The sequence below is a fragment of the Colletes latitarsis genome, chromosome 10 (assembly GCF_051014445.1).
Source record: "Colletes latitarsis isolate SP2378_abdomen chromosome 10, iyColLati1, whole genome shotgun sequence".
Lineage (NCBI taxonomy): Eukaryota > Metazoa > Arthropoda > Insecta > Hymenoptera > Colletidae > Colletes > Colletes latitarsis.
In genome coordinates this window covers 15024206-15050942 of record NC_135143.1, presented here as the reverse complement: position 1 = coordinate 15050942, position 26737 = coordinate 15024206, and the positions used below count along the sequence as shown (strand labels likewise).

The following is a 26737-nucleotide window of genomic DNA, read 5'->3' as shown; positions in this document are numbered from 1 at the left end:
CGGATAAGTGAAAACAACCGGAGGTCCAACATTTCAGTTATTCGGGTTTGCTGGAAAATCGACGCTTATCTCCGGGTTGAATCCCCGTGTGAATGAGAAGAAAAATGAATTATTTTGTATAACGTGATTTAATGCAAACCCCATCGAAACTTCTGCACGTATCCGAGATTCGTTTCGATTGATCGACGTTCCGATACCAAACATTCTGCCATGATTGCATTAGAATGCAACCAGCCTGCAGTTGTAATCTACACCTTCGAAGACTCGAACAGATCAGATTAGAGCGTGTCTCTATTTTCACAGAGACGGTGTGTGGAAACGTCTACAGAGGCGAGCGGACATGTTCCTCAGCTTCCGCGAGCATTGACAGATACACGCCCGTAATCACCACAATCTTTCCATTTAAATTCCGAGAAACGTCCACATGCACCAAGGAAGAAATTCAACGTTTCGCAAACGCGAACGTCGAGTATAATAAAATGGTTCACCGATGAGATCGTGTGCGTGGCACGGCATCGTGTCAACTCGTCCTGCTGGTGCAACGACGCAGATGGAAACTCGCCGTTCATGAAATATACAACGGAGACAGCTCTCGAACGAACGACTTCGAACTGGCTCTCGAGTAATCGACTGGTCCCCAGCACCGAGAGACGCTGCAAAAGGACACCGAGGAGGTCCAGGCTACCCCTAACTCATCTGCATCGTTTCTTCGTTCTTCATTTTATTTCTAGCTTCTATTACATTCTACTTTTCGTTTTATTTCCGCTTCTATTCAACGACACTCGCTATTGATTTTAGCGCGACCGCCAAGATACGGAGGAATCCGAGGAAATTTTTCGCGATACTGAGCGCGGATCGTTCGACCGAAGCACGCGGCTTTCTTTCCAGGGAACGCATCAGAAACTGGTGGAACGTGGAAAAACGCGTCGAGTAGGTTCCAGACGCGCACCCTGAATGGTTAAACAAGGAACACAGAGATTCTTCGACGAGATTTTTCACAGACCGTGGTATTCGAGAGACGCGAGCGTTCTGTATCGGAACTCGATTTTCCAACACCTCGTAATTAAGCTGAATACTTTCAGATATCGAGGGAATGCGGTAAGGAGCCTGCTCGAGCTTGATGTACAGGCTCGAGATTTCAATACGATTGGCTTCCATCTTGTTAAAAATCTCGATCGGAATTTCTGACTTAAGGGATTGATGGTTCGCTTAAAACTTCGCTCGCAAGAAGTCTCTGTAATCTAGATTATTCAACATTCGAATCTTTAGATAAATTTATGTCACGAAAATATTCGTGGTTGACAGAATTTGGCAAATTTTATTCACGATTCAATTTTCGAATGCCTGAATATTAGTTTAAGACATTTATTGATAGATTCTTTACGGAATTAATCCGAAATGTTTATTCCAGGCTCCATTTGACTCGATTCGTCGTGGCCCACATTTTATGCCCGATCTCCGTAAGAATTCAACCGAATCATAATCCTAGTCGCTTCCTCCGCGAGCCATAGTCCGCGATTTTTCTCCCGTCGCGCAGAAAGCGCTCGGGCTCTTAAAAAAACTACGGTTGTTGCGGAACGCGTGAAAAACCCGTCTGGAGTCCTCCGCCCTTCCCGGCCGGGGGGCAATTTCTTGCGCGGCTCGCTTTCTCACGCACGCTTTCGGTTTCGCCAGGAAATTTATTCGGCGACGAAGGGAACGCGTCGTCTCCTGCCACTCCCTCGCGGCGTCCAAAGAAACGACTCAACGGGGAACGCGACCAGAAACTGGACACCCTTCGTGCGATCGCACCGAATAAGGATTAACGGGACACCCGGGGGCCAATTTCTTCGCCATGGAACCGGGGAAAATAGTTCCAACTTGCTCCGAACCGAGTCTCTTCTTTTCTCTTCGCGATAGGACATCGACTCGTTCTAATACAGCAATGATTCGTAAAATGAATGTCGCTTCGAAGGTGAAATTCAACACCAATAGAGTTTTGAACCACGTCTTTTTTCTTCTCTTCGCAATAGAGTTTTAAATGTCTTCACTGGTTCCAAGGAGGCAAATGTTTAATTTACGAATCATTACTATAGAAGGTTTACTCGATCGGTTAAAGGGACGTTATAAGATGAAACGTGCGTGCAAAGACGCGCTCGAAGGACGACGAGGCTCGTCGGAATATCCACGGGAAACAGGCGACTGCGTAAAACGGAAAATCTTCGGGTTGAGACGAGTAGGCGAAGTCGCATCGAGCGACCCTGGCCAGAGGTTTATAGCAGCATCCATTATTAGAACGCCGATACGAGCAGCTACTACATGCTTCATAAATATAAATTCGAATGCATAATCGATGAAAGCGAACGCCTACCGAGAGCGATGGCAGCTGCATGACAAATGCACAGACCCGGGGAGAATCATCGTCGTCGATCGACGTTCGCGATGAACGAAGATGAATCCCAGATTCCGGTACACACGATGGGTAATTTTGTCAGGTTTCGTGCCTCGTCCATTGGAAGGGTAATCAAAAGACAGCGAAACGTGAACGTTCGATGATCGTATAGAGGTTATTACAAGTTTTGGAACGAATCCTGGATTAGATGCTCGTGACTGCTTTTTACCTGCTCATTTCTACTTTGGATGAAATAATAGGTTTTCCTGGGTGCACGGATCGTCCAAGGGAGCAGTTTCATCGGTTTTTGTTCGGATAAGTGGGCGTCCATCGATCGTATCGATCAGTCGTCGGTGTTCTGCAATTAACCCTTCTGGGGTCTGCGACCATGAAAGAACGCGTCGAAGCTTTTCCCCTCGTACGACGAGGCTTCGTTATAAATAACTCGTCGCACACTAATCTCGGTGATTTTTCATTTTAGATGGATGGAGCCCAGCCACAGGCGGATCATTGTTGACTCGAGACGGCTCCAAGGACAAGAGGCGCAATGGAGACGCATTGTGCGTGTCGGTGCATAAACGAGCCACATAATCCCGGGAGTTCCAAGTTTAGCGTGCATCCTCTCTCGCCACTTCTCTGTTTCTCGATAGAAATTCGTCTTCCAAGAAATCGTTGGCACATTGGCGACCAGATAAAAATCAAACTCATCGAACGGATGTAGCATTGTCTCCGAGTTCCGTAGCCTGTGACAGCTGAATTAGCAATGAGACAGAATCGATCACGTCCACGCTCTTATTTTGAATCATCTTAAACCTTAAGTGACATACAGGGTCAGTTTTCAAGCGTGCAAAATTGGTTATCAAATTTTTTTCTACCAGCAATATTGTCCCTTGCATCGCTTTCATCGTTTCTTGGAAATTAAAATTCTTGTCTAGTCTGATCTTTTAGATTATGTATCCGAAGAGGACCCAACTTGCATCCTAATAACCGTTGTACAACTGATAATGATTTTACTTAAAAAACTGAGTCGAAAATGTAGAATAAAATTTGTTCGGACGAGACTTTATTTGAGAGGAAATCGACTTTGAAAATCGATCGGCTCCGCGTACGATAGAGCGTGTCTAGGACGCCAGAGTAAGTAGAAATGGCCAGTACTAGACAGACACGCTCGAGTCACTCGTCTGTCCCACACGTTTTCAAACTCGATAATCTCAAAAATGAAGCATCGAGCGGAAAAATATTATTCTACGTTTTCGATTCATTTTTTCGAACAGATTCACTTCCTTCCCGGGTATACTCTCATGTGTGTGTACGAATGTTTCTTCTTTGTCCGTTTTCCATCGCTCAGCGCCATTACGCTATTTTTCCAACAGAAATAACGTGACACATGCGAACAGGACAGTCGTCTCTGATGTTAGGGCGAGCCGTTTCGTCGACCAGCGACTGCTGACTGCGAGAAAATTCACGGGAAAGAAGGAAAAACCTGCTGACGCGGCGGTAGACCGTGGAAGTCTACTGCAGAGCTTTTCGAAGTCCTTGTCGTCGGAAGATCCTGCCTCCAACGTGTCTCGTAAGCTTCGAATCGAACCTTGAATCTCTGCTGCCTTCTTCCAGAGCACATTTCGCGGCGATAAAGTCGGTGCAGGAGGAATTATAAACTTTCAGTTAAATCGTGGGAGTTGATAGCGTGACGAATAGCTAGCTCCCGATGGCCTTAAGCGGTCAAAACATTTGACGAGCACCTAGGAGCTCGCTGAAAGGGACGAGATAGCCAAAGATCTCGTAAACTTGGGAACCGGAGTAGCCAAAATAGATTTTTCTCGGGACTCGATCGTTTGGCAAGATCCTCGAGGATCCCTCGATAAACGAGAGAACCGCGGGAGAAAATGGGCGACGGGTGATCAAACGTTGAACGAACGAGGAAAGAAAACGATCGACGAACCCGACACATTTTCGCGCTCCAATAAACTTGCAGAGTCGATGATAGCTCGGTCCTCAAGGGCGATACCTGCGGCGGCCGTGTCCCCGACGCGACGACGAGGACGACGCGGTAATAGGGATAAGGTCCCTTCTCCTCACGCCCGGTTACTTCGGCTAACGACATTCAAATTCCATTAGGGCAGCGCGATGTGCGGCTGACAACTTTCGGATTACAGATCGGCCCTGCTCTCTCTCTGCTTTGGTGAAAGAAGAACCCTTGTCGGGATAATGGCAGAGAGAGTAGAGCAAAAGAAAAAACGAAGGGATGGGGCGACACGCGAAGGGCCCCGAAGAAACGAGGACGATTAAATCGCGAATGCTCGGGGTATTTAAATGAGTGCGTCTACATTTAAAATGTCACCACGGGTTTCGCGACGATCTTAGAAATCACTGCCCCGATTTCCTATCTCTCCTTTCCGGGGAATCGTGCAAGACAAATTCCTCCTTTCCGTAATAGCTCGAATCTACGCGAATTCCCCGAAAACGTTTGAAAAATCGTATTTATCTGCTTTTGGCGAAGAAGACGATTACAGTGATGATTCGTAAATTGAACAGTTCCCTCTTGGAGCCAGTGACGTCGGGTTTTTTAATTTTTCTTAGAGGGAGACAAGCGTATCCAAATATAATTGAGACGTTTCGTTTCGGAGAATACGAATATATATCGACGAGAATCGTTCGAAGTTTGCTTCTAGCGGTCTCGTATAGACAGGGTTTGCAAATTCGCCGAATCGAAACTGTCGAAGCACACGCGACACGGTAATTGCGATGTATCACGTGCGCGCTCCCTTTTCTCGCCTCTAAAATACGTCGTTTTCATTCCCGCGGCGTAGCGGTTCTCCCGCCATCCCGCCGCGGGAACAGCCCATGTATTTGCATATAAATATAAGTAAAAAGTGTATTTGCATTTAAATGTTCCTCGGGCTCCCGCTTGGGGAAGTTCGACGACACTCGATCGAAAGTTTGCGACGAAGGCGCCTAACGACGCCGACCAGAGGCGAACGAAGACCTTCGGTTGAACGAGGAATCGAGGGGTTGCTCGATCAAATCGCTCAATTAGAAGTGCCGTTAAGCTGCCAATAATTTACCCGCTACCCTCCGCGAACAACTCGGGCTACGTATTTCACACACTCGAATCTCTCTCTCCACTTTCCGCGTTGTTTAAGTGGATTTCACCACGCGGAATTAGTTCCTCAATATCTCGTTAACGCCAGAAGATTTTTTCGACCAAAAATATATCGTTCACTTCGACAGGATACTCTAGTACAAACGTAAATATTTAACAAAGTATACATAGAATTTTTTCATGCAAAAATATATCAAATTTCTAGTCTAAATCCAAGCAAGTATCAATCTCGAGACAATTGCAATTTTCTTTTAAGCTGCTGTCGAGAGTGATTATGCGTTTATGAGGTATTAACAAAAGAAGATCGAAGACTTTAGGGGTTTATGGTACTCGTCAAAAGTGGTAATAGGTGTTTAAGATAGATCCTATGATCGATTTTTTTGACGAAAAATCTACTTTCGTGTTTACGGGCGTTGGATATCGCAAGTGGATCTTCTGAACGTATCGAATCGGTTTGAAAGTATGTTGGTTCAAGCTTGAACGATAACACGAGATTATGACTAATATCGAAGATTACTGGGAATTTAGCACAAGTCGGGTCACCTGACTGGAATCCGCTGGATTTCGTTTTATCGAAACGATCGAGTACTTTGGCACGTCCAACGACGATAAACAACGTGGAAGAATAGAAATTGCGTTCGTTGCAATTTGGAGCACGGAAGGAATATTTGCAGATAGGAGATTATCGATCAATGGAATCGTACAATGTATCCAATTCGCTGTGCTAGGAAACAAGTTTACTAATTCTACATGCTCGATATCCATCTGAACATTCTAATAAAACCGGAATGTCTCGTTCATGCTGTGGCAACTTCCGTGACGAGCTGAATTCGAAAGCAAAAGTCCAGTGTGCAACTCCTACTCGCGTATCGAAGCCCCGGCTCGAAAGTGGTACTTTAGGGGAACGAAACGATTCAACGAATTTGCAAAAAAAAAATGCAAGAGTATTGTTCTAAATGCGTTATTCTCGTAATCTTTTAAACTGGCTTCCACCATATCTCAAGATCTAGTTGACCGACTTTTTATTTGGAGAAAATTTTGCAGATCCTCAAAAATATTGAACTTTACTATTTTTTTTAATATTCTGAACGTAAGAAAAATCTAAATTCAGAATTTAAAAAGAATTTTCAAAGAAGATATTTTTTCCTCTCTGTGTTAGATTAGCAGAGAAACCATCAGAAAAGAAGCTAACCCCCACAATTTTTAATATTTTTATATGAAAAAAATACTGTAGATAAGGTAAACAAGTATGCCTGGAAAATCTCGATGCAAAATAACCTACCTCTACCGTTAAAAAAAAAATCACAAAATCAATCGAAAAAATAGTGGTTTATACCCCTTTGAAGGGTTGAAAAAAGTAAGTTTTCCCATAGAAGAAGCCCCTGAATACGCATGGGTTGCTGTTATGGTGGATAGTACCGGCGTTGGAAGAGGGAGTTTTGCCTGGTGCATGGTTCCCATCCGTTTTCGAAGTAAACTTGAGGGTAGACGTCAACGAAGGTGACACCCTACTGCGTGCTGAAAGGCCTGCCATAGCTGTCTCCTTGTCGTTGCCGAGCGTAAAGCAGACCTCCAAACGGCTTACATAAGCCATCTACTGACTGGCTTTGCTACCTTGAAGTCGGTCGTTGCCGCTGTCTCCTGCAAATCGCTGCACGCCGGCCGGGCGTATGCATCGAACGTTCTTTACGGCCGACTGGCAATCAAGCCTCGCGACGCACAGACGAGGAACGGAGAACGCAACAACGCCGACGGATAGATTTCAGTATCAACGTGGGAATATGTCTACGGGGTCCGGTGTGTATCGATCCTCATACGAGGGGATAATAAATTGTTGATTCGCGTCCGTGCGTCGGCCGGAGACGTCGTTAGGAAGACGGCGCACGTCGCGTCGTCGAACACGCTTTGTGTATTATCATTATTCCTCTCCTCCGCTGAATTCCTCTACGAGCCTCCGCCTCTAACGAGCCGATTTCCGCGCCGCGGAACTTTTAACGACCACCGGGGATTGTTTCTTCGAACTCCCTCCCGTCGAGGGCCCGACATTTTTACCCGTCCGCAACAACCATCGGAATTTACAAGATTTCGAGTCGCAAATATTTTTCAAAATCACGAGGGTCTTTGTACGGTTCATTTTTGGATAGGTCGACAATTTTGCAAGATCACTCTGAAGTTTCGCTCGAATCTGAATTTGATTAATCCTCATTTTAGTACGAGGGTTCCGATCGAATTCTACGAATTGCTGAAGTTCACGTAGAATTAATATTACTAGTGTTATTTATAGAAACCCTAGAGAAAAAACATTCCCCTATGCGGAGGGGTAGGGACAAAGAGACACCAGAGTTTCGTCGGTTTTTTGGGACCGATAAAAAATTCTGTGAGGCATCCGAGAGGCGAAAACAACGCTCGAGAGTGGATTCTCCAGAGAGTTCTTTACCGCGTCGAATTTGTTCGCGCAAGTTGGCGATAAGTTCGACACCGACGCGTCGACCGAATTGTTTCCAGGAATCTGATCGAACCGTCGAGACGACCTAATTCCACGGGGACGTGACCAGAGATCGACTCGACGCCGGGTGTCCACCCTCGCGCGCAATCGATTCTAACGAGAGAGGCTTAGGACGGTCGATCAAGCTCGTATAAATCACGGTTCCTTCCCCACGGGGCGTTAAGGCGGACGGGAATGGTGTTCCCGAAAAACACACGGGACCAGAATTCCAACGAAACTTTCCGAGCGTTGTTTCTGCGAATTGATTACGTACCGATTTTTGCATTCCTGCGAATCTATTATCTACGGGGTCTCGACCAGTAGAAAATTTACCTGCAACAGAGAAAAGAGAAAGTTAGTTAACCAAAAGTTGATCAGATTTTAGAAATTGAAGGTAGCTTTTGTTCCCCGAAAGATAGATAATCTAAATATGCAAAATTGATGTAGACTGTTCTATTAGTTATAAGGAACCGTACAACTTTGTTCACTTTAATTTTTTTCTAATTAGGATAGTTTTCGAAAAAATCGCTGGCTAGTAATAGGGAACGTCCTGTGTACGATCGATGGAGGATCAAATTATTCGCAGAGAAGTTTCACCCAATTCTCGAACTCGGTCTCCGCCGAAAGAGAAACGTAAAGAATGTTATCTACCGGTGGCATCGATGCTCGTAATAACATGGGAAACGCTAAATTCCGGCGACGTAACGTCGAGGAAACTATCGCAGCGTGTCGCGGCTAATGCATCGAGTATATCGTGCGTGAAGGAGACCGGAGGAAAAAGTTGCAAACCAGAACACGGATACGAGGCATATAACTAATGGTAATAATAATGGGTACAACGGCCAAGTACAGAAGAGCGTTGATTTACTTTTCACGCTCGATCGGACCGTGATATCGCCGAGAGAGCGCCTCACGCTAAAGCCCGATTCTCACCACGCAAAAATGGCGTTCACATACATGGAATTACTGCGCCTCAAAAAGCTCAATACTCTCAAAATTATACAAACGTTCGACTAAATTTAAAAAGAATGACCAAAATATTGCGTTTATTCGATCGAACAATTCGATTTTGAATTCTCTGTCACGAAATATTTAATTCTGCGATTGGAATTAATAACTCTACTAGTTGCAATCCAGTTCCCATTGCATCCAGTAATAAAAGATAAATGCAGAATAAATTAATTTCAGCAAAACGCTTAATTTTATTTCAATTACAACGTTTCCCTTATGTTTCGGTGTAAATGACAATTGTGGCGGTTTCTGGGACGAAAATGGATCTTAAGGCGTTCGTAGCACGGGTGGCGTCGATGGCGCGTGAACAATATCTCGCAACGCGTCGAGAATCGAGTCTCTCGAGACACGCGAACGACTCGCGGGGTAAAAAAGGCGCGTTCCCGTAGATTAACGGGTCGCGTTTCGTTCGTTGTTCACGCTTGATTTCAGGGAACGCGTCGCCTTTATCAGCGTCTGTCCCGCGCGAAGAAGGTAATTGGCAATTTCGATCCATTTGTCAAACGAAACGGCAGCTCTCGCCTCGTTCGAGCGTGTCTCTCTTCGAGCTACTTGCAAACGAGCTACGTGTCCCATAAATTGCTGCGAATTCCTAACCGGCGCGCGTGCTCGCGGCGCTTTTTGCGTCTCCCGGCGTCGGCACGCTCGCGTTTCTGACCTACAAACCCTCTACCGACTTGAAAAACGTATCTACCGACGGGTATAATAGTTAAGTTATGTACCGCTAATGGAACTACAATGTGAACGAGACTCGTAAACTACCCGATCGTTTTCGCGATACGGGTCCGTAACAGCGTCGAACGAACCGTTATACGATTCGTGATTAACGATTACGATTACCGCGTATATTGTATATACTCGCTGGCGAGTTATTATACAGGGTGTTCGGCCACCCCTGGGAAAAATTTTAATAGGGGATTCTAGAGGCCAAAATAAGACGAAAATCAAGAATACAAATTTGTTGATGAAGGCTTCGCTAAACAGTTATTAACGTTTAAAGTTTCGACGGTATTGAATTTTTTTCTCGAAAATGCGCAAGATTTCGGGGGTATGTCTATTCACCAAAAATGATTGTAATTGACCCCCGCAATCGAAAATAATTTTTTCAGAACGATTTGAAATTTTTTTTTTTCGTCGAAAAATTTAGGCACCTACCCCCTGTCGATTTTTCTTAAAAATTCCTTTTTCATTTGTAGTAATTTTGTTTGACGCCCTACAGAAAAGTTTTCTAATACTGTTTTGTAGATACCCATGAGCTCTACTTCCGAAAAAAGTTTCATTGAAATATATTCACAATTGTAGGAGTTATGGCTGTTTGAAAATTGGACCATTTTTATGGGGTTTTTCTCATTTTGCGGGGTCAAGGACCAACTTTTCGAATATTTTTGCAATTTGTACATATTCTCCACCAAAATACGCGTAGTTTGCTTTTTTAAACATCAAAATCGTCCAATCCGTTCAGAAGTTATGACGTTTTAAAGATTCGCATGTAAATTCGAGCAGACATTTCTTGCCAGAAATTATATTTTTGGTAAGGATTTTTTTTCTCGAAACTGAGTAGAATTTCGGGGGTATGTCTGTTGACCAAAAATGCTTGCAATTGACCCCTGCAACTAAAAATAATTTTTCCAAGACGATTCGAAAGTCTTTTTTTTCACCCAAAACTTTCAGCACTTACTCGAATTTTTTTCTTGAAAGTGGGTAGAATTTTGGAAGTATGTGTATTCACCAAAAATGATTGTAATTGGCTCCCACAACCGAAAATAATTTTTCCAGAACGATTTGAAATTTTTGAATTTAATTGTTAATAACTTTTTAACGAAGCCTCCATCAACAAATTGGTATTCTTGATTTTCGTCTTATTTTGGCCTCTAGAATCCTCTATTAAAATTTTTCCCAGGGGTGGCCGAACGCCTTGTATTTCAATTAAACAATACCATTACACGGTAATTGTCGGGGTTTAATAACTTACAATTTCGGTTACTCGATAATCGTACATTTTTCAAAAATAAATCCATTAAATTAACGATTTTTATTGTATAAAACTACAGATGGAAAAAAATTATTTGAAATAGAATTTCAAGTAGTAATGTGATGCTTAATACAGTGTTTCGAACGAAATAATTAAATTGCATCGATTCGTTACAATATTATTAAACGATTGAATACGATCTACCCCAGACGTCAAGAGTTCATTAATTTCTACGGGTTAAGTTATGCATAGAGAGGCGTCGAAAAACTGATGGTAAATTTGAAAGTATAAATCGTACGTGAAAGAACGTTAACACTACCCAGTGATAAATTAACTTTTTTCGCAGGGTCTTCATTCTCCATTCGAGCGTTATCTTTATGGCACAATGCGTATTCATTAATTTACCATTCATGAGTCACTAGACACACACGCGATCGCGTACCGCGTTGAATTCATAAACTGGTGTCGTCTGCCGATTTCAACTTTTACACGCCTCTACCCGTAAATTAATTTCTGCTAATACCGTGTAGTCGGTCGTGTAAGCGTGCAAACGAATGCGGAATTAACGGGAATTCTCGATTGTGAAAATAAGAATTCGCCAGTTTCCTCGGAGAGCTTTCGCGCCACGAGAGTCGGCGGATTCCATCGCAGAAGAAATTACACGGTACCATGATTCCGCTTCTGTAAATAAGAGACATCGGGAAAATCGTTTCGTCCACGCAAAGTAAACGCGTCAATCACGGCCACGGCGAACCGCAGGGAAACGAAACGCGCGCGGGTCGCACGAAACCGACCAACTTGAAATTTACATAGCCTTCTCAAGCGTATTTCGAGAGAGCAGTTTAACGACCTCGACAACACGACTCTAATAATTCCCGCGGCGAATAGAATATCGCGACCTGTGCGACGAAAAGAACGAAAACGCGTGCCAAAACGTCCAAAGGTTCCTACATTTTTCCTTGGTTTCGCGTTACCGATTTACAAACGCTCGAGTTTCCCCCAATTTTCCACTTTCGAAAGCTCTTTGCTTCTCTAAAGGCAGTCACGACGATCGAGAACAAAATAAATTGGAAATGTAGATTAATGATTCTTAAAATGAATGTCGATCTGGGATTGGCATGTTCATATTTCATACAGCGGAGGCGAAAAGCAAAGTTTCTTCGATTTACGAATCACGTCAGGTTCATTTTAAGAATCATTACTATACCAAGAATTGTGGAACGAATTTATTTACACGCAAGTAACGGGATCACCTTTTATTAGTTATGTAAAATTTTTATTTGGATGAGGACTTTGCCCTCTGACCAACGTCCGAAGACGCTTCCGGATATTTCAGTCTGCTCGTTCATCAAAGATGGCGTGCGATCGACCGTTTATTTTGTCTGGGATCTCCGGGTATTCCTCGATCACTGATCCCGGTCCGTCACCATAAAATTGATTTATGGTCGCGTCGTCATCGATGGTTCGCTGGTTCTTCTCGGGTCTTGGGGCACCGTCGAGAATAGTCGGAGCAATTTTCAAACGTTTTCGACTCGCAATAAATTTATTTTAATCGACCGTCCTCTATTTTTGCGTTCGAACGTTTCGCAAAAACTTTTTAGTCATTCGAAATACATTAATGTTCCTTACTAGCACACATATTTTTTTCTTAAAATATCAAGCAGAAAATTCTTAAACACAGATCTGTTTCGAGTGGCACTTATTCTTGTAAGAAATTAATTCGAAATAATTTTGAGGTTAAGCCTGATATACTTTTATCACAATACACACTTTGTCGACATTATCGTGCAACCTTAGAAATTAGATTTTGCTGCTAATTAAATACAAATATATTTCCACTTTAATTACCGGAACGGAGATATTTCACCTTCGTAACCTTGCATAAATCATGCAGTGTTATCTGCGACCTCGGGCACTCAAGAAAAAAGGAATTCGAACGACACGCTATAACGCGTGCCCGTAGAAAGCATGTTGCACGGGTCAATATCGAAATTAAAAATACAATGCACCGGTGCGGACAGGTTTATTTTCATCGTGAATGTTAATTGATCGGGAGCTATTTATCTGCACAGTCTGCGCATTAATAATCTCCCCCCGCAATCAACACTTTCCATTCGCCAATATTTCGATAGCGTTATCACCGAGAAAAAGACGCAATTATGGCACATGTTTACATAAAACGACAGCATGAAAAACGGGGACCGATGAAAGTTTCGAATCGCGAACGACAACAACTTCGAGCGGAATTCAATTTTATCTACAACGTTTAATATTTCTAGAATGTAACAGAAAAAAACAAAATTAATTCCAAGCAAGCGACGGAACATCGAAAAGTGTATTTTTAAAATTATTTTGAGGAACGTCGAGCCCACAGCTTAACGTTCAGCTATTATTTTCCCTCAATTTCGATCGCTGGCTATTTATTTTGCAAAGCGTCGATTCCGTTAAAAAAAAAAAAACAACAACAAAAGATCGACGCGAACGATCGGAACCGACGAAACCAAACGACAAGCCGGGAACACAACGTTTCGAATTCTGGATTTAAAAACACGGAGCACAAAGGAATTAATCCCGCTCGAGTTGCCCCCGGAACCGTGAAGGGTGTTCGACAGCTCGACGATAAAGGCTGATCGCGCGGCGACGGGACCCTTTTCTGTCTGACCTCTATTGTGCACGGGTGAAGGTTGCGGAGGGGTCAGAGCTCCGGACGATCCCTTTCGATCTCTTTTACGAGATACACCTGTCCGAACCGTGGCGGGATTCCCTTTTCTCCGAAGACGAATCAACCCGATTAACCCTTTGGTTGGTCGATATAATACGAACCACTCGGAACGAATACGTTAGAACCCCGAAAATTTTATTCGCGCAACGAACGCTCGATAAAACCAACTTACAGCAATTTATTTCCAACGTTTACTCGAACAAACTCTAATCTCCGATATCCTCCCTCGTTTCTATCCACTTCCTTCCTCTCGACCAGGTATACTTTTGTTACCTTTTTTAACTCAGTTAAGTTTAATTTAGCCTATCTTATCTTGCGTCTAGTTTTAGCTCAGTTTCACTTCACTTTCACTTCTAGCCTCGTAAAGCTCTCAGGGTTAAATTTAATAACAGCCTATATAGACTTATTTTATACACTCTTTCCAAAGATAGTGCATCCGGCTGGTGTTCTCGTAAAAGTCTAAAAAGGGATTTCATCGTTATTCTCAACAGAGTCGAGGTTAATTACCTCTTGGCTTCTTCTTTAGCTCGTATTAAAATTGCTGAAAATCTTAAACGCGAATGAGACATTGATTTTTGAAGATTTAATTCACATTTCGTAGCAAAGAATATAAATTACTGTTTTTTATCACCATTACAAAACATAGACTTGTACGTATGGTTTCAAACGCTTAATAAAAAAGGGAACTAAATTTATGACACGTTCGAACGATAGGGAGAAAACGATTCCAAATAATTTTCTAGAAGATGGAGTTTGAGAAGCACTGCTGAGGCCCCCGATTCGAATAATCGAAAATCTCTATAAATATATGTTTTGAAAGCGATGCTGGAGATATATTCAGCGTTTTAATTTGTACGTAAACAGTTCTTGGTACGAAAGTGTTAATCATAGGTCGTGGATGATCGTCGGTCAACAGATTGCGTAACGGTTGATTAGACGGTTTGTGCCACAGCTTGAAACACGTCGACCCTCGTGTTCGGAAATCGCCGCGATGGCCACGCACGGATGCGTCTGCCTTTAAAAACTGACACCGTTCGTGATCATCGGCCGTTTCGAAAACTCCGCCCCCGTTTCCGAGGGACGATTACGAAACCGATTATGAACGCGTCTCTGACCTGAACGCACGATTCTCACGGGGCCCCCTATAGCACGCGTTTACGACCGAGCCGCCAGAAGAACACGGTTATTAACCTTTCTGTCAGATAAAAACACAGAAGAATCTCCGGGACACGTTACTTATTATTAAATCGGGATCCGATTATGAGAACCGGGAATTCCTTAATTGCATTTTCTTACTCCTCGTTACTTTTCTGTTTTCTCCTTTTACGGAGTCGTGTCTGGAAAGTTAGCTCCGTTCACAAATACAGTGATGATTCTTAAAATGAACATTTCTATTCCAACTTGGGGGATCCCCTTTGGAGCAAGTAAATCGTTACTGTAATCGGTGACCACTGTACTTTTTTGCATATAAACTATACTCTGACAATAAACTAAAATCCCCGAAACCATAGAAGCAGATACTACCAGTTTCCATCGACCCAGGAAATTTCAAGGATCTAAATAACCGATTGAGTTCGTGAGCCTTGTAAGAAAATATTTAAAATTAGAAACCTGATTAATTACGTCAAAAAGCACGATCAACGAAGATCGATAGACGGTCCGGTGGACTCGGAAGCGAGCTCCCAGACCTCGAGCTGGCCGGTGGTTCGTTTCCGGTCGGGCGGGCATATTTATTTTTCGACTCTTTGTCTCCTTTGTGAGCGAATAATCCCGAAGGCGTGGAAGCTAGCAAGACGACGGAAGTGCGGGGTGCGGATTTTCGAGGCGTGGAAATGGGGTAGCACAGCGCGAAGAGAAAGCAAGAAAGAGAAAGAGAGAGAAGTAGGGGGACGCCAGGAGCAGCTGCCGCTGGAAGCGTTTTGCGAATTTTGCCGCGAGGCATTAAGGGGCCCTCTCCCTTCGGTTCTTTTTCCCTGCGACTTTCCTCCTCTTCTCAGTTTCCTTTTCGACGCGCAAAAACGAGCACGCGGAGAGCACGCTGCTCGGGTTCACACGCCGCCAATGAAAATCCCGCTTCCAGTTTCCTCTACCGACCTTGGTTCTGGGAACTTCCAATTTACGTCCGTTCGACCTCCTGCAGGACGTTTCTTGAGTTTTAAAAGAAGCCTCTGCGAATCCCAGAGTCAACCGTTCAACGAGGGATGCAAATCCCCCCCTTTGTTAGAGAATTTACCTGGACAAACTATCCCTCGAGTCAGCCTGCTCCGCAGACACGATTGACTAAACGTCTGACCCCTGCGCAAAATTAATTGCTGTTCAAAGTTTAACCAAAACGACTTTCCGTCCTGTTTGAAATGGAATTCGATTCGATAAAATATACAGAAATTTAAGTAAAATAGATTATTTAACGAACGATGGCCGTTCGGAAACGCGATAAATCTGGAACCCAGGACGCTTCGCACTTTTTCCCCGCGATTTCGGTGTCTCTGATCGGAGCAAGGCCTCCGGGGGACGTTTTCACCCTCGTCCGCGCAGCTCGACGGGAAGAAAGAGATTCGGATGCAGCCAGCAGAATGTAGATTTTCTCGAGGATGCTTCCTCAGCGTTTCCCGTCGCGGTCGTTATGAGAAAATCGACGTTCGACGACCTCTCGTCGAAATAATCCTCGGTCGTGGACCAGACAGAATGTAATTTCGCGGTTCCGAGGGGGACTGCCCTCCCCCCTCCCCCGTAATCGTTCGTCCGTTCGTCGAAAGTATCGACGAGGATCGTACGTCTTCGCGCAAGAAATTAAGAAACGCCTCGACTGTTTTTTGCGCGACCGGTTTCACGGAGTTCGACGATAATTCACCATTGCCCGAGAGCAGAAACTGTCAGCCCCCGCCATCGATATGAAATTGTTATTTAAATCGTGCTTTTTTGCGGGGGAATTCGGGGTTCCCTTTTGCGAGTTACGGTTAATGGGTCGGGGGAAGCAAAAAGGGCCTGCGGAGCACGCTTGGAAAGAACTTTCGTTCACGGTGGCCCGCCACACACACTTGCCGCCATATTTCTGTCACGGTACATTAAATTCGCGCGCGTTTTCGAACGCCACCGACGACGGGGAATTCTTCTTCTCATCCCCCCCTCCTTTATGGACGTTTTTCCCTTTTATTTTTAAATTCGTCCGACAGACTCCACGACCTGAAATTTTTCGACGGTCCTTCGATCAATTTGTCTTGTTCGGTCGCGCTTAAAGCGAAACGAAATCGAACGAAGAGTACAGTTTCGAGAGTCGAAAACAATTTTACAGGGACTGTCGATCCATTCGATTGCTATTCCTTTTGTGGAGGAAACGGGGAAAAACAGAAGGGACGCGTATCAAATTTTTCGACAGTTTTATCTACGAAATTTCAAAACCTGATAAACCCTGCGATAGTCTGCGAAGCTATATTTTATTGGGTATTTTTTTTAGGCACTCACAGAATAATTTTTTGAATTGAAATTATTTTAGTGTTCGTATATCGATAAAATATTTAAAAGTATCTTTATATTTGGAATATTTTTTGTAAACGCGTTGACCAATAAGGTTAGGTTCCTTTTGAGTGTTTCCAACGAAGTAGAACTAAGTTATTGCATTGTTGCTCCGACTCGGTTTCGCGTCGCGAAGGACATTACCGGATCCTTGGTCCTTTCCATGTTTTTCCAATTTCGCAGAGGTCCGAATAGTACAGTAGTTTTCCCAGTCCCTTTGAAGAAAACTCGATCCGAAGCACCTTCGAAGCAACGGAGGCAGAAACTCCGAAAACTCGAGGGTCTCTGCCAACAGTTGGAATCGAAAATATCCCTTTCCAGGAAATTTGTATACTTTTCCACGACGAAGGTGACCCTCGAGAGTCCTTTCATCGATAGTGCCGCTAATACTCTGTTTGCGATTTACCCGTACCGAAGACGACCGTTCCCAGTATTAGCTTGTTGCTTATGAAACGACCAATCTCATGGAAATGGTCCAAAACTTCTGTAACTTTGTTACAAACGAACTTTTCCTTCGTTTAACCTTCGGAGACTACTTTAACTTTTTCACGATTCAAAGTGTAACTTTTATTCAATAAACAAGACATTAAATATTCTATATTGATCGAACTTTTTATCTGGATAGAAGAATTCTTGCATTACAGTTGTAAAAATGTTCATGATATAAAAGTGAAGATAGAAAAACATTTCTGAAAATGTGAACGCGTACAAAAAGAATAGAAGTATGTAATCCTGAATACTGAAATATTCGAGGGAAAAGATTACAATTACCGAATAGGAGTAATCGGAAAATGCTGGCCGGCCGTTATCACGACGGGAAAAGCAGTTTTCCCGGGCGTGTACGCGCGAAAAGCGACAAAGCCGAGACGCGTCAAAGGGACCGGGCGAGGACAATACTTGGCCGAGCGTTAATAATGAGCCAGCTATTCCGGCGGCATCGGTGGCACGTCTCTTTGTTCGCCCGCGCATTATTCGGCCTCGAGTACGCGTATCTGGAATAATCAGTCGCGTTTTACTGAAACAGCAACGCATTGTCCCGCGGGATTCCGGGGCCCGGAGAAACGACGGAACCGAAACAAAGGACCCCGTCGCGAGGATATAAAGCTGTGACACGAAAAGACCAAGTTTCCCAGTTTCCTCAAAAAATCAATAGGGATCCAGGGGACGGTCGTCAAAACTCAAAAATTTTCCTGCTATTTATTATATTTATCAAGATTCAGTTCCCTCGTAACAGATTAAATAGTCTAGCTAACAGATTACAGAGTCTAGCTTCCAAGACTTTTCAAACTTTTTCTTTACTTTAAAAACAAGTTCAATGCTTATCGTGAACTACCCAACTTCGAGAGAGTTGCTTTTTGCATTCGTGTACGTGCGAATAAATAAAAGTTTCCCCACGTGTCCTGGCTTTTCCGCGTAACAATGACGCAGAAAGGAAGAAGAGAGGACGTTAAGATAGATACACAGCCATCGATATCGCGCGCCAGTTTCGTTTCTGCAGGACGAAGGGGACGATGGTTGGGCAAGGGGGGAGGGCGGCATTATGACCGATGAAATACCGTATTAAGGGTCCCCAAACAGGCTCCATCCTAGAAACAGACGCACCTGCCACTCGTTTCGTCCTCGATCCGGGACCTCTTACGGGAGAATGGGATTGTTTTCCCCCGGTGTTCCCTCTTATTTTCTGCCCCCCGTCTCTTTCTATCGTGGCGTTCTGTCTCGCGAACCGGTGCTTCGGTCACGAATTTCATCTCTCCGGAGAATAGACAAGCGTATCCGATAGCCGCTTATTGGATCCACCGAGAAGAGCATCTCTCCCTCCTCGACAGAAGGGACGACCGATTCTTCGTTAAGGAGATTACCCGGAACGCAGACGTTACCTGAGGACCGATTATTATTTCACGAGATCGCATGAGTTTCGAGAGCGAATCCATGTTTACGAGCCTCTCTGGCCGAATCGACGATACGTCCTCATGCAGAAAAGCCCCCAAACTAAACTAAAATCTCAGAAACTAAATCGTTCGAGTTGAATTAGCTCGAATCGTACCTCGTTTGTTGCAGAAATTTTCAGCCTTGTTTGTTGCAATCTAAACTTTTCCCCAACAACTAAGCTTAAATTTCTAAAAGTGGTAATAATCGAAAGCGTTGGGGCGTCGATTCCGTCAAAACGCCTGACACCCAGAGTGCAAAAGTGATCGATTCGAAGCGTAACGGCCCAGATGCAGAAGTCAAACTCAATTCGCAACGTTCGAACCCACGATTTATCACCTCTATGGAACAGAACAAGCGCGTTCTATGCCCGAAGACACCGTTTCAACGACAAATCCCGTTCTCGAAAGGCATTGATATGCCCCGCAGAAGGGCTTTTGAAAGCGCGGTTACATGGGAACACGTATACAAAGTGTTGTACCGTGGGTTTAAGGCCGTTTCAGGCGGATAGCTTTGTTCGCAACAGCACGTGCTCCATTGTACCGATCGTCAGAAAGAGGACTGACGAACCAGCTGGGCTTGGAAAAACAAAGTAACGCGCGTCGAAGCGAAAAATCCCCGGGTTCCTTCGCGAAAGGAAAGATACAACGCGTTCGACGCCTTTGTAATGGCTCCAAACGTCTCGTGGAGTCGACAACTGGTTGCATAAACGAGGACGAACCTCGTTAGTTTGAGATAACTGAGCGTACTTTTCTAAAATTTGAAAACTCGCTTCCTTGGGGACCACTTAACGACAACTGTTCCGATGTTAATTAGAAATTGAGGAATTTGAAACTACCGTTGGAATTGGCTCGATGATAAAACTACCTTTGCATTGCAAATGAAACGAGTGTGTTTTTATTGGACGTACACCCTACCCGGAAGCATCGATTGTCACCTGTCAAGTTTATTAGAACCACTAAAGGAAGATAGCATAAATGTGTTATCTTACACTGAAATAATTATCATTTTTTATGACTTCGGAAAACGATACGAGGCACTAAAACCAAACGGGAAAAATGTTGACACCTTCTAAACGCGCGTGCAAGCTGACGTTCGTTAACTGATAATTGCTTTAACAACGAAATTTATCGTCAGAATATTCAATAATTTTTCGTAAATTAATTTCGAAAACTTTACGTATGTAATTCCGATCTTATACTTAGCATAGTATATTTTCTATCGACGTTATCTTAGAAGTTGTAAAATATTTTCAACGAACAAAACGCAACAAAATTCAACGATATTACCATAAATTATTTATGCAGGCATTACGCAAGTAACTCCGGCTGATTTACTGCTACCTTGATAGTATAAAAGCACAAGTGTCGAACGCTACCGTTTCAAAAAAATTAGTGCACTCGAAACGAGAACATCGAAAAACCACGCAAAATGTCTCGATACTTCGTCGCCATTCTGCTCCTCGCTGTGGTAGCCCTTGCTGGTAAGTTTCTGTTAGCACGGATGACTAAATATTAGGTGCAAGTATTTTTGTAGCAATAGATTAAGTAACAAATTGATTCGATAAATTTAACTCGCGTGTAAAATATCGGGTTGAGTTATAAGTAATTGCTGATTCAGATATTGAATTTTTTGGTAGATTTTTTTGGTAGGCTCTTTTGGTGAATTCTAATCTATTACCTAACAGACTAAATAACTAACCTGATAAACTATATAATCAACGAATGAATCTAAAATTTGCATTATTTATTCCGTGAATAAAATTTTTCCATCTTTGCTAACCAACTAAAAAATAGATGAAACTCCAATTTGGTTTCTGTCGTATCGAATCTGTCGACCTAACGTAATTTTCTTTTTTTTTTCTGCACAGCCGCTGAAGAGAAAAAATGTCTGTCGAATGAGAAATGGGACATGTGCGGAAGAATGTGCGAACCAACTTGCGATAATCCAAATCCAAACCCTGAATTCTGCCCAAATCTTGTAAGTGTTAGAAACTTAAGTCTACTTCTAGGACGAAATTCACGAATTTTACTTTGTTCTAGCAATGCACCAGTGAAACGTCCTCCTGCCGATGCGAGAAAGGTTACGTTAGAAACGATGAAGGCGAATGTGTCCTGGAGAAGCAATGTTAAAACTCCAGAAACTCATCAATTATTCCCCTTAATTTGGGACTGCTTGTAATATCCTAATAATAAATATTGTTTGCAAACACTTGTCTTTTCTTCTTCTTTATCGAATTAAGAGAATCAAATAATTTCATTTAAAACAAATGTAAAGAAGATGATCGAGGAAACTATTTTTTAAACCGAAATAATTTTTATTTCCTAGGCCTATGTTCTGTACTTGATATATAATGTACAAAATATCATTAGTACTTCACACCTGACTCGAAATCACACTCTAGTAGGATTATAGTTGCAAACAAGAACTTAAACAAATAAATATCATTATAAAGAGTCGATAGGAATCAGATCGACTTGCAAACTATATTATTACTACTACTGCTAGTACAGTACACTACATTCGATTAAAAAGTACGTGTGAAAGCTTACTAATTTCCAAGAAGTCAGCAATCTGTAATTAGAACACAGGTGGAGTCCTTCTTTCTGAAAAAACCCTCTTTACATCGGCAACTGGCTGTATACGTGGAGCATTGCTAAAACAGATTCGACTGGTTATCGTGAAATCGTCACTTTTGATATCGAAGAAGCTTAACCCTTCCGCTACTGCAAGCTGAAAAGCTCCTGAAGCAATAATATTTCACCATTTCCATGATTAAAAAATGTTCCAAATCACGTTATTGCAAAACACGGAGTATAAAGGTAGTAGCGAAAGAATTAATTAATTTGTGCAAGTAACACCTACGATTCCTGGACAAAGTAGAACAATCGGATCAGGGTTGCTACAAGTTGGTTCGCAAAGTGTTCCGCAAAGCGCCCATTCTTCGTTCTCGGGACAATTATCTTTCGATTGGGCAACTGTACGAAAAAGAGTGGCTTTAATTGTGTCCCGAAATTTAGATTCGACAAAGCAAAAGTGTTAACTAGAGTTACATCGAAACTTTTGGGTCATCTTCAATAATATACGGAGTAGCGATATGAAAAGAATCTACAATAATTTTTTCAAATTCATGAACATTCAGCCTCAGCTGTTCCAGTGTTAAGAGTGCCTTCGACGAAGCCAGAAACTCACCTGCAAGGGCCGCAACAGCCAGCACCAAAATGGCGACAACGGATCGAACCATTCTCTGGTTCCTCGATGGCATTTTATTCGTTCCGCTCGATTCGAATACACTTTCCTGTCTGGCGTGAAAACACGTTCGGCTGTCACTTTTTATACCTCGTGTTTTCAACAAAAATGAGTACGTAACGTTGTTCGTCTTTTCTCCGCGAGATAACATCAATCAAGGAAACAATAAACCGAGTTGTTTTCGTAAAACTTTTGCAAATAATACACGAGAAATTATTAAACGTTCCAATTTTATCTTGTGTCAAAAGTTGTGCAACGCGAAAGTATCAATATACACAAGTGAGTCAAAGAGGCACGTAAGGCACGAACGATGATTGCGCTTTCGCGATTGGTAAACAGTTAATCACTCGTACGATTCCTGCCAATCGAAATCCTCCGTGTGTAGCGCTGATAATTTTTCTATTTTGTGTACACGCATAACGAGTCGTATTCTTTTCCTTTTGATTACCGGACACCTCTTTGTCGTTCACCGAGAACGTGGATAGCGATAATTAATTCTTACGTGAAAGGTTAAACATTTGCATTAGGCCTGTTCCACAGAAACGATCTCCCGGCACGTGGAAAAAATAAGATAAAGCTTGCCGAGATTAGAAAGATTACGAATTACGATTTTCAAACGCCATTAACTTAATTTGGTAAGATTTATTTTTCTCGTGAGACGAGGAAAACGATGCATTGTTTGACGTAAACAAATTTACATTAAACGTTCAACAGTTTATCATAAATTAATTACGAAAGTATTAGGCAAACAATTCTGACTGGTTTATTGCTGCCTTGGCAGATTAAAAACGGGACGCTGAACGATTCCACCTCAGAAACGAAAGTGAACACGAGCTGTACGAAAGGAACAACATCAAAGAATCGGCATGTCTCGATACATCATCGCCATTATGCTCCTCGTTGCAGTGACCCTTCCTAGTAAGTTGTCGAAACTATTATTAAGGCTCGAATGAAAGGCTGAACATTCACACAACGCCATTTTCTTTTATCACATAGCTGCCAAAATGGATCCTCTGTGCCCTGTGAACGAGCTTTGGCAGCGTTGTGGAAGACTTTGCGAACCGAGTTGCGCCAATCCAAACCCTATGCATTGCCCACGAATCGTAAGTATCAAAAGTTCGCGTAATTAAAACCCTTTCAATGGAACGACAATGGATTCGACTTTCAATCTTAACTGATACTATACTGCTGCTTAACTTTTACTGAACGACGTGATTGAACAAATTAAAAAATAATGAACTCTCATGGACCTGTGCACTGTGTATCACCTCACTGATTCACGAACATGGGAATAAATCGACTGAGAAATAACTCAACAGTAACGAAAAGCTTGAGTTATTTTACAATAACCATGAATTTGTTTTAGGAATGTACCGTGTACACAGCCGCCTGCCGTTGTCAAGAGGGATACGTCAGGGAAGACGAGAGCTCCTCTTCATCCCCTTGCATCCCTCCCGAAGATTGCTGATGTCAAAAATTTAATAAGCCCCCTACGCAACGGTTCTGACTTAAATTTGATACTGTACTAATACTTCTTATTATAATAAATATCGTTTGCAAGCTTATATATGGAATTATTTATGCGACACCCTTGTAAAATTTCAGTTATAGAAAGTGGCTTACAAAATTGTACCTGTGAAAATGTTCAACATTGCACGAAGGAAATAATTATCGACGTTTATATGCCTTCCAAGAACGACACAGAAGCTGTTCCGTTATTTATGTGTGCACATAAATGTAATTTGCCATAAATTATTTGCATGCTCATCGTCCAAACAACTCCGATTAATTTACTGCTACATCGGATAGGTTAAAGGCGGAACTGCAGAATACTTCCATGTCAAAAAGGAAACAGTACTCGAATGGGACGTCGAAAGCCAAGAAATGTCTCGATATATCGTTGCCGTTCTGCTTCTGGCTGTGGTATCCCATGCTGGTAAGTTTTCGTTCCAACTATTTGTTGGCGCAGACATTAGACATGTGGGAATTGTCTTCTAATAATAGATTTGGCTAAATCCCAACCATTTATTATTCATGGAAATTTCAAATATTTATAAGATATTGGGTGGACTTTGAACTTTGAGGTATCGAATCTGTAACTTGTAGCTAATGTCATTTTTGCAAATCTAACTGGTCTTAATTCCTGCATCTAAACTTTACCTTATTCAGGTTCTCTGCATTTTACTCTACGCAGTTCTTTTCATCGTTTTATTGTCTACGATACTAGTTCTATTCTGGGTTATTATTCACACAGTTAACTTACATAATGAATCAAGATTGTAACACTGAACAATCTCGACTAATATTACATCCATGTAATTGGCAACTTCTGGTGAACACACGACGATTAAATTATTCGAGTTTGTCACTGCGCGATAGACATAAGATTAATTATTATTTCCAAAGTGTTTTAGTTATAAAAAAATGGTTAACGAGATCGTATCTTTTTGACAAGCTCGGTGGGAATGTTCAACTTGACACGATAAAAATGATTATCGTCCTTTACGACCTCGAGGAACGACACGAGGCACCCGAAACACGTAGCTGTTTCGTTATTTGTACATAAACATGACAGCTGTACATTGATGGCTCGACGAAATTAATATTAAAACGTTCAATTTGCAAAAATACTGAACAAACAACTTCCACGAATTTATTTGCCAACTTTGTAGATAAAAAGCGTGACTGGTGAACGTTTCATCGTCAGAAAGGCACGAGCGTTCGAAACGAGTGGAACGAAAGCATCAACAAGGAACCGATCATGTCTCGATACATCATCGCCATTATGGTACTTCTATCTGCTGCCATACTTATCGGTGAGTTTTAATTAATATATTTTAGAAAAATTTTAAAAAGATTCTCCTTCTCGAATCTACGAGTTTGTGCGATTAACGACGCTTTTCCTTGCACAGATGCTGCACTGGAAAATAATTGCCCAAACAATCAGACCTGGACATTATGCGGAATATTATGTCAACGAACTTGCAGCGACCCGAGATTTCGTCTTTGCGACCACGTAAGTGTTAAAAACTTGCATTGGGTTTTCGACTACCGATAATGGAGTAAAGAAAATTCATTTTCTTGAAGCCTCGAACGGTCGAAGTTTACGATTTTAACGATGCGAACGAATCTCTGTTTTAGCCATGCAGCGAAGCCACGTCCGGTTGCGCGTGCAACGATAATTATGTTAGAAACGAAAATACCAACTTGTGTGTCCTAGTGCAAGATTGCTAAACTTTGGGAAACCAGTGGATTTAATAAAAGTTTTGGATTCAATGTAGGATTCGCGCTAATGGTAGTAGGAATAAATTTAAAACTTAGTGAAATTATTTTGACAATTTTCGTTATGCAATATCAACGGAAGTCTTGGTAATTCTTTCGAACTCTTAGCTGTTTGTTTCTTTGTTTTTCTTGCGTTTTAATAAAGTTACTGAAAATATATAAATGCACGAAGTTGTTGTCGATCTCTAGTCGTTGGAAAAGTGAAACGAGTTCGTTCCGTCGTCATGAAAAAAAAAAAACATCGAAGCAATCCTCGTCCCGCAATCGAAGAAACAATTTGCTCAGCCGAGTAGAGATTTCAAGGGTCAGCAAGAATACAAGCCTAGGTCCCTCCACGAGAAATCCTTCGCGTGTCCCTCACGGAATAACGAAAAAAGGAACACGCGTACCTCCGTCCGGTCGAGTATCCTCGGAAAAGCCCGGTTCCTATCATATTTATGAGATAGCCCAGCCGCAGTCCTCGATCCCACAGAGACGAAATCAGTGTGCTGACGTATTCGCTTGCACCATCGACGTGTTCTGCACCAGTGACAAATCGCATGGAAAGTTCCAGTCGCGGTTATTCGAACGAGGTTTTAGTTTCGGATAAATAATTTAACAGCAAGTTGAATGTTTTCCTCTCGCTCGAGTTTGAGTTTCTTAATGTAACATTGATCGAGACAAAACTTTTAAGTAGCAAATAAAAGATAGGCAGTATCTGTGTTTCGAGAGTAAACGTGGCAAATCGCAACAAGGTTTCGATTAATCGCTCGTTCGAGAATAAAACTTTCCCCAATTTCTCGAGCGGAAGATAGAAAGATCGTATCGAATCGATCGTCGTATTAGCAGCTGTCGAAGCCGATCAAAATCGTTACCGTCGATCTGGATATCTCGACGAAACCTCGAAACGCGACGACGATCGGTGGAAAGGACGCGTGGCACGCCTCCCTGGCCTTTTATCCCGTGACAATGAGACGAAATGGCAGGCCCCAACCGGGACAGGACGCTCGTTCTGTTCCCATTTTCACCCGACCGATCAAAGGAAGAGAAATTGTACGAAACAACGATTAGCAGCCAGCTGGATCGTACTGAAAAAAGAGACGTCACGCGTCGCGATGTGACAG

General features: G+C 42.6%; 5 protein-coding genes across 7 annotated transcripts in view; 3 read left to right on the top strand and 2 right to left on the bottom strand.

Moving 5' to 3' along the window:
• Heca (hdc homolog, cell cycle regulator) overlaps positions 1-26737 on the bottom strand; it is a 176912-nt gene that overhangs the window by 80162 nt on the left and 70013 nt on the right. The window lies entirely within an intron of this gene.
• Positions 20456-21314, top strand: LOC143346453 (chymotrypsin inhibitor-like). Its single transcript, XM_076774552.1, has 3 exons — positions 20456-20586; positions 20974-21083; positions 21146-21314. Exons 1-3 carry the CDS (start codon positions 20535-20537, stop codon positions 21233-21235), a joined length of 252 nt encoding a protein of 83 aa, XP_076630667.1. The 5' UTR covers positions 20456-20534; the 3' UTR covers positions 21236-21314.
• LOC143346358 (chymotrypsin inhibitor-like) lies at positions 21626-22904 on the bottom strand. The gene is made up of 3 exons (XM_076774393.1): positions 22296-22904; positions 21969-22081; positions 21626-21759 (listed from the first exon to the last, which is right to left on the bottom strand). Exons 1-3 carry the CDS (start codon positions 22501-22503, stop codon positions 21670-21672), a joined length of 411 nt encoding a protein of 136 aa, XP_076630508.1. The 5' UTR covers positions 22504-22904; the 3' UTR covers positions 21626-21669.
• Positions 23094-23935, top strand: LOC143346359 (chymotrypsin inhibitor-like). The gene is made up of 3 exons (XM_076774394.1): positions 23094-23270; positions 23349-23455; positions 23719-23935. The coding sequence occupies exons 1-3, from the start codon at positions 23219-23221 to the stop codon at positions 23818-23820; spliced, it is 261 nt and encodes an 86-aa protein (XP_076630509.1). The 5' UTR covers positions 23094-23218; the 3' UTR covers positions 23821-23935.
• On the top strand, positions 24272-25799 carry LOC143346375 (chymotrypsin inhibitor-like). 2 transcript variants are annotated; one of them, XM_076774422.1, is made up of 4 exons: positions 24272-24288; positions 25025-25168; positions 25265-25368; positions 25494-25799. In XM_076774422.1, exons 2-4 carry the CDS (start codon positions 25114-25116, stop codon positions 25584-25586), a joined length of 252 nt encoding a protein of 83 aa, XP_076630537.1. In that variant the 5' UTR covers positions 24272-24288; positions 25025-25113; the 3' UTR covers positions 25587-25799. The 2 variants fall into 2 exon arrangements, with proteins under 2 accessions (XP_076630537.1, XP_076630536.1); XM_076774421.1 differs by lacking the exon at positions 24272-24288 and adding an exon at positions 24506-24929.

Excerpts from the sequence above, each read along its gene's own strand:
- LOC143346453 (XM_076774552.1), top strand. The coding sequence starts at position 20,535 with ATGTCTCGATACTTCGTCGCCATTCTGCTCCTCGCTGTGGTAGCCCTT. Across the intron at positions 20,587-20,973 it reads CGCTGTGGTAGCCCTTGCTG|CCGCTGAAGAGAAAAAATGT; the intron begins GTAAGTTTCTGT and ends TTTTCTGCACAG. Across the intron at positions 21,084-21,145 it reads CTGAATTCTGCCCAAATCTT|CAATGCACCAGTGAAACGTC; the intron begins GTAAGTGTTAGA and ends ACTTTGTTCTAG.
- LOC143346358 (XM_076774393.1), bottom strand. The coding sequence starts at position 22,503 with ATGTTATCTCGCGGAGAAAAGACGAACAACGTTACGTACTCATTTTTG. Across the intron at positions 22,082-22,295 it reads GGCTGTTGCGGCCCTTGCAG|TTGCCCAATCGAAAGATAAT; the intron begins GTGAGTTTCTGG and ends TTTTTCGTACAG. Across the intron at positions 21,760-21,968 it reads TTCTACTTTGTCCAGGAATC|CAATGCTCCACGTATACAGC; the intron begins GTAGGTGTTACT and ends AATCTGTTTTAG.
- LOC143346359 (XM_076774394.1), top strand. The coding sequence starts at position 23,219 with ATGTCTCGATACATCATCGCCATTATGCTCCTCGTTGCAGTGACCCTT. Across the intron at positions 23,271-23,348 it reads CGTTGCAGTGACCCTTCCTA|CTGCCAAAATGGATCCTCTG; the intron begins GTAAGTTGTCGA and ends TTTATCACATAG. Across the intron at positions 23,456-23,718 it reads CTATGCATTGCCCACGAATC|GAATGTACCGTGTACACAGC; the intron begins GTAAGTATCAAA and ends AATTTGTTTTAG.
- LOC143346375 (XM_076774422.1), top strand. The coding sequence starts at position 25,114 with ATGTCTCGATACATCATCGCCATTATGGTACTTCTATCTGCTGCCATA. Across the intron at positions 25,169-25,264 it reads ATCTGCTGCCATACTTATCG|ATGCTGCACTGGAAAATAAT; the intron begins GTGAGTTTTAAT and ends TTCCTTGCACAG. Across the intron at positions 25,369-25,493 it reads GATTTCGTCTTTGCGACCAC|CCATGCAGCGAAGCCACGTC; the intron begins GTAAGTGTTAAA and ends TCTCTGTTTTAG.